At 40.8% G+C, this 12749-nt stretch overlaps 1 protein-coding gene across 1 annotated transcript; it reads right to left on the bottom strand.

The window, feature by feature from the left end:
- Positions 1-6761: 6761 nt before the first annotated feature.
- On the bottom strand, positions 6762-7839 carry LOC145444149 (uncharacterized). The gene is made up of 3 exons (XM_080322071.1): positions 7635-7839; positions 7266-7505; positions 6762-7204 (listed from the first exon to the last, which is right to left on the bottom strand). The coding sequence occupies exons 1-3, from the start codon at positions 7781-7783 to the stop codon at positions 7003-7005; spliced, it is 591 nt and encodes a 196-aa protein (XP_080178197.1). The 5' UTR covers positions 7784-7839; the 3' UTR covers positions 6762-7002.
- Between the last annotated feature and the right edge of the window lie 4910 nt (positions 7840-12749).

Raw genomic sequence — 12749 nt, forward strand, 5'->3', positions numbered from 1 at the left:
CGATTCACTCTTAATCGATCCACTGACACACTACCATCAGGCACTCTGCCGCTATATAGTAACGAAGATGCATTTTAGAATCGGAAATTTTTGAAGTGGTTAATAAATGCAATTTTCATTTTAGTGGTATTCCATGATCTGGTATACATCATTCAGTAGCAAGTAGAATTCCAAAAGTTTACTTTTATCAACGAGTTTCGAAGCATATTCAATTTGTTAATTTGGAAAGGCTGCAGAAGACAATCGTAAAATGTCGGGAGTATCATTTTGCCCTTAGACCTCATGCTTTGTTTCAAGTCAATAATACCGACGCTATTACTCAATGCTGTGTCAATTGGACAGCTAAGGGGTGCCACGAGCAAATGTATGTAGGCTATGCCATATTCGGTGGTTCTGTTATTTTTACCTGTTCAAGACACACGATGTAGGCTACCATGCGAGGCAATGATCAGATACAAGGATGTCGAAACGACCAGTTATGGTCTCTCAATCTGGCCTCTCCATCACCCTAATGTCGGTGTTCGATCTGTTTCGCTTGCCCTCTCTTTCATCATCATCATTGGTTTATTAGCAATTTTATCAGTTCAATACACCACAAAAAATGCGATACAATGAAAAGAAAGGAAGATGTCGAAGCGACTAGGAGTTGTCTATGGAATCGGACACCCACCTTGGCCTAAGCGATGTAAAGAGGAGGCATGCACACTGAATGAAAGTAAAGAAGATAGTATAGAAAAAGGAAGCGACAAGAAATAGGGCGGCATGTCATGGGAAGCGAGATCGATAGGTCAGTCGTGGTCCGGTAATCTTGAGGATAGACTGTATTTATTTAGTAGTAATTGCTTGTATTTCCACTTTACATCCTCTTCCGTGAATTGGTCCTCGGTCGGGTGTTTTTATTTATAGCACAACGACGCAGGGAAGGATAATCTCAGATAAATCTCCGACGCTTCGGATTTTGCTACTGGCATGAATTGAATCAAACTGGGGCCTCCGCCGTCAATGGTGGTGATACGATGATTCGCCCACGTATGGTAGCGTTGATAACTAAACAAAATGTCATCACTCGGACAATTGGGCCGTGATGTTGAGGTGTGGCTGAATTTTTTTTTCTAGTCACCTCCATCATAACCAGGTGCTGAACAGTGACATGACGCATATTGATGACCTCTTTCTATTCCATTTTTTAGTCATCATCTTGCCAAATCTTTTGTCATTTTACACCATAACGATATTGTTTCATTATTTCCGATGATGCCAACTTATAGCACGGCCCACTTTCGCTCCAGACTGTTTGTGAGACACAGCTTATGAAGATCGTAGGGTGAGGCGGAGCCTAGATAACCCTCCAACACTTATCAAGGGATTCTGAGCTCGAACCTGCGACCAATTTTTGTTGCAGCCGTGCATTATACCACTACGCTACCGCCACTCAGGGTACTCGAAGTCCTATGGGGCGTGGCGAACTATTTACCCCTATGAGAGGGTGCCACGAGAGCGAAAAGGTTGAGAACCACTGGATAGCCACTAGCCAGCATAAACCCGTAGTTAACTCTTGATCATTCGTCATTATTGCACCTTGTATACATATGTTGTAGACTGCACAGTGCATATACTGCGTGTGGGGCCGATGTGAATAGAATTACTATGAGAAAACATGTTGCGGCCGTGACTATACGTAGTGTATGGAGCCAGTTATAGAATCGCGGCACGTAGTTTGACTCATCGCAATGTTATACGCACTAAGATATTGAAGTAATACGACCTTGTGAAGCTCAGAAAAACAGTGAGCAGAGCTCCAGAATCGGTAGCAGAGAGAGACAGAGAGAGAGAGAGTGAAAGAGAGGGAGAATTAGAGTGAGTATAGAAAACCGCCAATAGGTTGTTTTGGTTATTATTAATCTTTTTGTTGAAAACAATAGAAGAAGGCTTTTATAGCGTTAAAGTCTTTTGCGTCACAACAACGAAAATATATTATAAATTACCCAAAAAGTGGTCAGTAACGATGGTGGCCTACTTCTACTTTTCCAAAGTACTCAGGTAGTTTTCATCTACTTGCAGTACTTTTTCAAGTAAATCTAACTTTCCTCTACTTCCACTTCGTTATATTTTGTGGCTCACTGCTATTTACAGTTTGTCAAGTAGATGTATAATGTATACTTACAATAAGACGAAGAGGGAGAGAGAGAGAAAGAGATCAAACCGCATATAGTCGCCCATATGATAGTTTCGCCGGAGTAAATCGAGCTCCGCAAAACGTTTGCAATTTTACGAAATACCATATTTTCATTTTTCAGAACCCTTCCTAATCGCGCAAAGCGTTAATGTAGTATCCGATACAAACTAATCCTAATCGCCCATCATATAGGCCTGTGGTTCCCAAACTGGGGCTCGCAATAAAGCATTTGCGGGGGTCAGTGATTACCTTGATGAATTTTTGGGAAAAACGAAAATCGATGTTTTTACTTTCATTCCTTTCTTTAAATGCACATGTGTCAAGCTCGATCACGAGAAAATAAACTGTACCGGTATGCATTAAGGAAAATTTATGCTGCCTACAGCCGCCTACACGCTACATCTACCAGAACGCGTGTCGATTACAGTCAAATCATGATTGCCTCATCTATTACGTAACAGAGAGCATGCGGATTAGGTCATGAAAGGCAGCAACAGACCTTTATTTAAATTTCCTTACGTTGACAATTTTCCTCCAATATTCGACCAACATGCGACTCTGCGATGTGCTCTCCCAGAAATATTGACGGCTATAGAACGTTTGCCATATAATGACCGATGCATGTGGGGATTGTGGGCTGAACCTTTGATATTGATACGTCCGGACGCTAAATGACATCCCCTAATAGTCTTTTGAACCTTGCCAGTGCAATGAGAGCCACGCGGTACAAGATCGTTCCGCAAATGCAATATTGCACCTGGCGAAGAAACGCGATTTCGAATACGTGCTTCTCGCGAAAAGAGTCTTCATTTAGTTTGGTCCCACGTGAGAGCGATTCCAATATATTCTCAGCATGGTCAATCTTCATCGGGGGTCACGAAATGCCAACATGCTTTAACAACGTGTATTAGGCTAATTATAATAACAATGGCCCACCAGAAGATAACTCACGATATCTTCATGAAAAGTCTAAATCACGTGGAATGTATACCCTAAGCCTAAATTATCGAAGACAACATGCACTTCCATCAACTATACCAAGTAAATCTGATAACATACATGCAATCAAATCGAAGTTACTAGGGATTGTTCACGTTCACAAATGAACCTTGGTAGGTTCTGCACTGTGAACCTTTTTCATAGATTACCATTTTCACGTCATTAAAACATCATTGGTTGAAATTCTTTGCATTTCAACTTCGCACCACTCTATGCATGGCGCTGGCAGCATAAAAAGTAACACCAAACGGGCATGCACCTTGGCTATCTCAAAAGTTTTACTTGCTTTGTTATAAAAGTTTGATCGAAATATGCAGCTTTCCGTTGGTGAATATTTAGTGACTTTCTGCTGTGAGCTTGACCCGCAACATCAAGAGCGAAATACACTACATGCAGGTAGCGAGCGATTGATACTTATTCAACCAATCAATGAAATTCATGTTGTTGTCTTATGTAAAAAATCTAACAGGCGTCAAGGATATTTATCCCTGACAGGTGTGCGGGGTCGATCTTGATTTCATAAGTTTATTGTATCATAAAAACCAAATCCGTGTGATTGGGGTGTTGGCTTCTACTGTATAACTTGTTAATGGGGTGATATCGGTAGCAAGTACAGAAACCCGTTTTACACTCTGCTCAATATCAAAGTAGCAATACTCAGACGCCGAATACATTGTCCGGTCTGTCTTGATACAGTTGGCGACGTTCAAAACGTCAATATGTACTTCAGCATTGTGGCATTATGTAGGGTTACCAAATTTTGGAAATGTGAAAAGTGGACCATTATTCAAACTGTTCAGACTTATAATACTGGAGTAAAATCTGAAAAACATGGCAAATATTTCCCGACTTCTTGGTTGGTTAATTATAAAAAAAGGTTAACTTTCCGTCTCAGCTCCCGAAATAGCCGCCGGTTCAGTGCTGCTGTACTGTATCTCAGTCGAATTTTACCCTATATTTAACCACGATTCTCAAAAAGAGGACAAAATCTCAAAAAAGAGGGCATTTGGGCGTCCTCCGAGGACACTTTCAAAAAAGTAAAAAAAGAGGACGTATGGTAACCCTACATTACGTGGCCCGAGTCGTCGCTAGGTATCGTGTACTGTACAATAGGGCTGTTCAAAAATAACTTTTTTTTCCCGATTCAAGCCGGTCACCTCTTAAATCGTCAGGTTGCAGTAGAAAACCTTGCTCACCAAATTTCACTCGATTCCAACCAGTAAAGGCCTCCGCAGATCCAATTAAAATTTTTAATTTATAATGGAAAATTAAAAAAAAAAAATTCCAAATTTTTCTGCCAACCCCATGAAATTGTTGAGCTGTCTTCAAAGACGTTGCAAAACAAATTTGAGTCAATTCCGACCAGTAGAAGCGGAGTTATGTGAGTTTTTCGTTGATAAATCGCGGATTATCCACCAATCAAGGATAATCCGAGAAATATCATCGAAAAACTCACATAACTCCGCTTCTACTGGTCGGAATTGACTCAAATTTGTTTTGCGACGTCTTTGAAGACAGCTCAACAATTTCATGGGGTTGGCAGAAAAATTTGGAATTTTTTTTTTTTAATTTTCCATTATAAATTAAAAATTTTAATTGGATCTGCGGAGGCCTTTACTGGTTGGAATCGAGTGAAATTTGGTGAGCAAGGTTTTCTACTGCAACCTGACGATTTAAGAGGTGACCGGCTTGAATCAGGAAAAAAAAGTTATTTTTGAACAGCCCTACTGTACAATGTACATAATTATAGGCTATCACTTCACTGAAATGTAGGGTTGGAATTAGCAATATGACGTAACGTGACATCATGAGGTTCACACTACCCCTATAGAAGTTACAATATGACATCCTCTACTGGGAGGTTGCTGGTAATAACGCACTCAATCTAATGCAAAAACTATAACATCCGGTCTTCTGTAGCCAGGGTTGTGCGTTCAACAAATCGCTGTTCAAACGATTCGGTGTCCTAACGTGAAAGATTTGGGCAAACTGGAAATTGCCAAGTTTAAAGATCAGTTCCATTGACTTCTTTACCTCGGAATCAAAAGCGCAAAGTAGGCTACAACACACGCGCGTCCTCGTCGTCCAACTATCATTTGGCCGACTTGAAAGATCATCGATCTATCAAATATGCCAGACCTCTCCTCTAGTGTCGAACAGAAACAGCGATACCGTCTTTGGGCATGGCGTTCTGATTGCAAGAAGCGATACCGTATACTTGGCGCGCTTATCACCCGCATCTAATAAGTCTAATTTATCACTGCTTGTTGATAATGAAGTAAATCTGATAAAGTCGAAAATGTCACTGTCTAGATTCAGTCATAAGCTCAATCAGCGAAACTTAGTGTGAAGTGAAATTTTCCAATTTTCAAGTTTGCCTGAGCTTTTCACGAATCCCGCTCGTATACAGCAATCATCCTAGTCAACTACATGAGGACATCTCCATTTGATATCAGGGAGTATTCCTATTAGAACTCCTGGCGGGATAATCATTCCATTCTGTTAAATTTTAGAGGATGGAAATATTGGGTATAGCTGATTACAATGTAAAACAATCATGACTGCAACCTCAGTTTCAATATCTTGTGTCAACCGTTCTTGATGATGTCGTCGCCGACCGCGGGGGTGGTAGGGTAGCGGTGACGACGATGATGACTGCCTACTAATCGGGCGGCCCCGGTTGGATTCCCGTCCGCGGTTCATCTGGCTCCTCTCCCACGGATTCCCGTCCGAGGTTTATCTTGCTCCTCTTCCCACGTCGTCTTACGGTGGCAAAAAAAAAAGAAAAAAAGATCCGACGAAAGAAAGCGCTCACAAGGAATGGAAAGAGCTAGAAAAGGCCACGGATTCAAAAAGATCGATATCGAAAAGAATTGTGACATCGGGCGCTCTAGGCCGATGTGGACGTCTGTCTAAAAGACCGCAACTGCGCGTCGTTCGGCATCCTCCTATCTGTTCATTACAGCGCATGGTGTCTTATCGAATTGTACATTGTGTGTGTCTTGTTCAGATGAAAATATAACTCGACGCTTATTGATTAATGACCTCGCTGCAACAGCAATGCATTAGACAGCGTAGACGAAAACAGTGAGCCGAGCTACAAGTCGATCGGAACGTATGGGAGTGAGAGCGACTGATGAATGACAGCGAGAGAGGTTGAAAGGCGTTAAACAGGCGATAAGCTCCATTGAGTTGTGCCCATTAATACAATACAACCCGTTCTTGATACGGAATACGTCAACGGGTTAATAAAGAGTACCTCATTGCCTTTTCTAGCTCATATTTGTTGGAGCGTGCCGTTACAACGTTTCCGACTGACCACAGAAACTGACTTGACACATAGTGGGGCGTGTTGATTTTGGATTATCTTTATCAAAACTCAAACCCAATATCCTACGGACGATGACAAAACACTAGCCTCATTTGTTGTATTAAATACAGAAAATCTTTCGGCTCGTCATTTAGTTTGACGCTGGAGGGGGGTCGGGGCGCTTTTACGTTATTCAAGTCCAGGGGTGAAAGCAGAAATAAAGTTTGGGTAAAACTGCTCTACAGCAATCTTTCATCTTACTGGAGCTCAGAGAAATTACAAGAAATTGTTTTATTAAATAGGTAAATACATATAAATAGAAAATATTCATATAACAAAAATACTTTGCGATTCGGCAGTTGTATGTTATTGATAAATTATTATGAAGAATGATATAAAGTGTGCGTAGACTTCATTTATACAGCACTATAACTTCCGGTAGCATAATGGAATCTAACAAAATAAAATATATTTTAAATCTAGATATCGCTGGAGCCAGCCTGAACCCGTGTAGGTTCTATGACGCGAATTGATTTATCGAAGCAACACATGAACAGCCAGTTGTAATGGGTATTTTCGTTGAGACATTGTCCTTTATAACATTTACAAGCCACATTATCGGCTTGCTGTGTGCATTGCCGTCGATAGTTTCAAATCCTGTTTCTAGATTGATGCAACCATTGCACAGGCATTCCGCGACTACCAATTGTTTGGGATGTCTGAAACATAAATTCGTTCAAGATAAGTTAGTTAATATACACCTATGTCCATGATATTTACCTGTTGTTATCAAAGTCCACGAGGTATCTCCAAGGCGATATGCTTCGTTGCTGAATTCCCGTTGCATTCTTGATGTAGCTTTCTGTGAAAATCGGACAACGTTCAGCACTGCGCCTGGTCCTTGTCGCTTGTCCTTCAACATGGTACACTACGTCCAAATTTGCTGTGAGGTTAGGGTCCGCTAGCATTCTTTCCGACCACTGTATATACCCATCCTCAAAGACTTCTCGACATTGTTCTCTGTGAATTTAAAGTATATTGTTATCTCTTTTTAAACTCTCTCCTTATAGAACGGATTTCATTGATCAATTATGGTCACAAATCCAGTAGAATCGGAAGAAATAAATACATCGTGAATATGTCTCATACTTTTTAATCCATACGTCTGTCTGATTTTCGCCTTTAATGCTTCGGCATTCCTCTGGTACAACGGATTCAATCACATTGCAATCTTTGCCCACCGGTAGACAATGAACGTATGTAATCGATACGAGAATGCTTGATAATAAGAAGTACATCGTTTTCGTGGATTAGTGTGAAAGAAGTGATTCTATTCGTTCAAGTGTATGGCAATAGGACATTAGCTCGTATATATATAGCCTACAGATAAGCATGGAATGCAGTTGCTATAAAGCATGGCGTTGAGTCGCGGTGGTCTATATCGCTGTATTTCATGTGCGTTTATTTCATGACAATAGGAAGCAACCGATTTCCACTGCTGAACAACCAAACAATATGTTTACCCAGCTGCAGTTAGCATCCACATTTTAAGGTCTTTCTCTATTTCATTGATGTCTAAAAATATTTTTATTTTCTGCCTGACGCTCTTCGGATATAGCCTTATGGCAACATTCCAAATCTGTGCGCCCAGATCGTACATGTATTGCTGAAGTCATCCTTTGGTCATTGCTTTGGATTTTCAATTGTCAAGTCGATTATTAATTTCATCTGCTGTGCGGCCGATACTGAGGCAGTCGAAAATTCCAACACGTATTTGTAATGTGACGGACGGCCCGTGATACATTTAGTGAGAAAGTCCTGTGTGATGAAAGGCGAGTCTCTGGTTCATTTCTATAAATTATTGTGAATTACTGATAATTGTGATTGTGGAAAGAAATATGCCAACAGAACCAATATGCTCGGTACTTATTACGCCAACACGACAAGTTGTAGCGGCACGACGAGAAGCATCGCGAAGAAAAACACGAATACATTATAAGTCAACTCATCCAGTTGGGGGTACAAATAAGATAAATTTCATATTAGGGGGTATTATTCAATATAATTATTATCAGTCCCTCTATAGCAGGAGTCACCAACACGCGGCCGTGATGTCATGCTTAACGGCCCGCGATCTGATTTGAGATTTGAAAAGATATCTTGTAGTAAAGCATTTTCAAATGCTGAAATTGATTTCAGTTTAAAAATGTTGTTATTTTTGTTGTTCAAATTAACCTATTCTCCAGTCCCCAGCATCAGTATTCCTCACTAGCTAATACGACTTCGGCGATGGTAATAGCATTCCACGGAGGAAGAATTAGCTGATATGAATGGCCCAGACACTGCCAAGACCGAGGCGATTAGAAAACGAATCAGAGCTTCCCCACATGATCAATCTTTACGAGATAGATTTCCAGTGAAGACCGTGTATAGCTAACCTCAATATCGATTCTTCAGTCGCTGAAAAGTATTTTTAGGTATCGTGCGCAGCTCATAGTTCAAAATAGAATGAAAGTGATGATCGTGATACTTTTGTTGTATTTATATTTCTACGATAAGATAATATTTCTTTTGCGATATGCCCGTCGCCCATGTTAGAGAGCACAGCGTTGTACTGACTGAATCCATGCGGCCCTTGGGCTCTACGAAATTGGAAAAGTGACCCGCGACCCGTTCTGAGTTGGCGACCGCTGCTCTATATAGTCGTCGATAATCTATAGCAGGGTTTGACAGACCTGCTTCACGCGCGAGCCGCATATCAAATATCTTAGGTTTAAAGGAGCCACAACACAAAAATTCATTCCGTCACAATGAAATGTAGGCTATCGAATGAACCTTATTATCATGTGGTGAAATCAGGCTGATTCAGCTAAACTCTGCAGTTATTGCTAGCCATTACAATACAAGTAGGAAGAGCCGTATTCACCATTGTTAGCCCGGAAACGGACGTGACCTGCGCTACCGTGATCAATCATCAAGTTCATTGCTGAACACAATGATGTGTCATTGATTGATGCACCATTGTTGCTCGTGCAACGTTAATGGGAATGGGAATGTGAACTCGATTCGAGAGTTCAACTGCAAAGTTTTAACCCTGTTGTGCCACCTTCCCCGAAATTTCACATATGTTATGTAAGCGAGAAGAAAAGTAACAACATTAAAAAGTGCATCAACATAAATTGGATCAGGTTCAACCTCTCTAGCAAAATGGCAATCATTAAAAAGTCGCAATCACAGCGTCAGAGAGCCACATGCGTCTCGCAAGCCGCAGTTTGCCCGTCCTTGCTCTCAGCTTCAGCCTGCGAGTTCGTTTAACCGATGGGCAACATGCACTACGAAATGGCTACGCAAGGCCGGACTTGTTGCGTAACATTGGGTACAAGTTGGTACAAAGTCGTAATGTCGATTTATGTCCTTAATGCATTTTCGAAGTGTATTAAATTAACACGAAATAATTTACTCGCGGCTCCTAGTTGGTTTAATGTGGTGGTGGTTTCGAATTGCTGGACAGCAACTGCTTTTAGATTGGTTATTCCTTAGTGTATTATATTGGTATATGAGTACGTGGGATACCCTAATTACAGACTATAACCCACTGATGTGAACGAAGGCTGTAGTGGCAAATTTTCACTCTACTCTAGAGATGGTAGGATTTCAAAACCTCGGGATTCGAATCTATACGGATCCGGCTGGCAATTGGAAATTCAGAGTCCGAAAAAACCGGCTAGTGAATGTCCAATTCGGAATCCAAAAAAGTCCTGCCAAAACACTGCTAAATATTCATATTTCAACAGAAAAATCCGCCTAAAATCCGACCGTCAGCGCAAATTCAAAATCCGGACCCAGTCTGGCGGCGTTAAAAATCAATAAAATCCTGCTCCGGCTCCGGATCCTGAACCGGACTGTGAGTCTACTCCGGTGATGAGCATCGGACGGAGTCGGATAATGCTCGGACCGGATTTTGACAATTTTGATACAGTCAGATCGGATTCGCATTTTATTGCAGATTCTGTTTCGGATGTTTTCGGATAGCTGTAACTTCCGTTTCGGATATTTCTGGATATTTCTGACCAGACGTGACTTGACGTGACTTTCAAATCGAAAGAAAAAAATCGTCAACTGGACAACCGGAAATGCAGTAAACACGTTCTGCTAGGATTAGTAACACTCTAGCTAGCCTTTGTAAAGACTACTCGCAGCTCAGCTGTACAATTACGATTCTTCGGAAAAGTTATTTGATTCGGATTTTTTGGATTTAGGACGGCATTATTCGGATTCGCATGGATTTTGGGTTGAGATTGTTCGGATTCGGACGGATAGCTCCTCAGAGACTCAAGCTGTCGGACGGATTCGGATTCTCAATAATGAATATCCACTCATCTAGGGTTGCATTTAAAACAAACGGTGTTTTAAAACATTTCGTTCAAAGCATGTTTAAACAGTGTTTTAAACAAATCCTTTAAAAAAATTTGTGTTTTCAAGTTGTAATATTATGTCATAATTGTGTAAATATTTTCCAAAAAACATGTTGTATGAGCCTACGAACAATTACCACCCGATTTAGTCGACGTATAACGATATGGGCCGGTTGGAACCCTCAAATAGTCGGTTCATTCAGCAGTTATAGTACCGATATTTCGTCAAAGGAGCTATTTTTACCCTATATTTTCACTTTTCAATGCCAATCCATTATGACGTCACAAATCAATATTCGTGACGTCATGGATTGAAAAAACAAAACAAACAAAAAAATAATAATAAACATGTTTTAAATTAGGGCCTTGTTTTAAATGTTTGTTTTATATAGATTTTTGTTTTAGATGCAACCCTACGCTCATCACTGGTCTATACTCTCAGCTAGGGTTGGGATTTCGGTATTTCGCCAGATTTTTGCTTCTCAATCCGGAGATTTCCCGGGATTAGCGAAGTAGGAAAATATAGACGATGCTGCACAATCCACATTTATATATTGTAATACTAAACGCAAAAACATGGGATCACCGATACTATCACCATTTCGGCGGTTTCTGATTTTGGTTACCCGGACTGATCTTTCTATTACAAATCTGCATCTTTTCTGCAAACATTAACAAAATTGCGATAAACAAACACCAATACGCTTCATCAATAAGACTACCCGATGACTAAGTGGCTTGCTGGCGATTAAATTGAGCTGGCAGAATATGATCTTTCATCTCAAACGACCATTCGGTTGATGTGAGCTATGAAGTTTTAGCAGTTACGAAGCAAACCTGATTCATATGATTTACCATACCTTACAAAATCACAAATGAGATTATCAGGCGTGCAGCAAGTTTAAGAGGTTGGCGGAAATACTTTCCCGCAAATGTTTCCCGTAATCAGTATTTGCATTTCCTACACCTTGCAGCTTGCTCATCCTTGATCCTTTTAGGAATACTATGGATTCGGTGGTTTATGTGGACTGAGGTGAGCTGGTTTTCAGAATACTTAAAAAGAGTGTACCATTCCTATGAAGGCCGAGGGGCACTGGCGTAGTTCATTGTTATGCCATAGTAGGTATTATCATCACAATAATGTGAAGTGTTCCAGACAATCAGCTAATATTGTACCACAAGAGCAAAATTAGAGATATGCCGCTACGTCAATCGTGGTAGACGCTTTCTACATATTCTGGGATTAGAATTGGATTACTCCCGAGATCGAGATCAGAAAAATAGCTTAAAATTCCGGGATTCGGGGATCGGAATTTCCCGGGGTCCCAACGCCACGGTCTCACTAATGCAATTCCCGCTTTTCGTATCCTACTTACTGTCGTTGAGTTCCAATGACGAGATAAAAATAGCACAGCGTGAGAAACCACGGTGCCTATCTATCTAGCAATGGATTCTACTAGCCTACTGTTGCAGTAGAAACAATCCATTGTGTCTGTCGATTACCTAAAAGTTTCTTCATCAACGCAACTCACTGGCTAACGTCGCCTGGGAATCCCCGGGCATTTCAACAACAAAACGAACGTCGATACACGTTGCGTGCCTCGAAAGCTTTCGACGTTACGTACGCACAGGTGCTATGTTCTTCACTACGTTTACGTAATGTCCTTCGTTCAACAAGTCCCTTGTTTCGTTAGTATAGGCCGGGCGATTCAGGTATATGATATCAACAAGTGAATTTTGGCACTGCGCAAAATCGAGTACCCGTGTGATTCGATTCCATAAAAGTATGGATGATATAGGAATTATGAATATGTACCTTTTGTACCAGTTCTATGCCAAATTAAGATAT

The sequence above is a fragment of the Botryllus schlosseri genome, chromosome 8 (genome assembly GCF_051294905.1).
Source record: "Botryllus schlosseri isolate E-star chromosome 8, Bs_hap1, whole genome shotgun sequence".
Classification (NCBI taxonomy): Eukaryota; Metazoa; Chordata; class Ascidiacea; order Stolidobranchia; family Styelidae; genus Botryllus; species Botryllus schlosseri.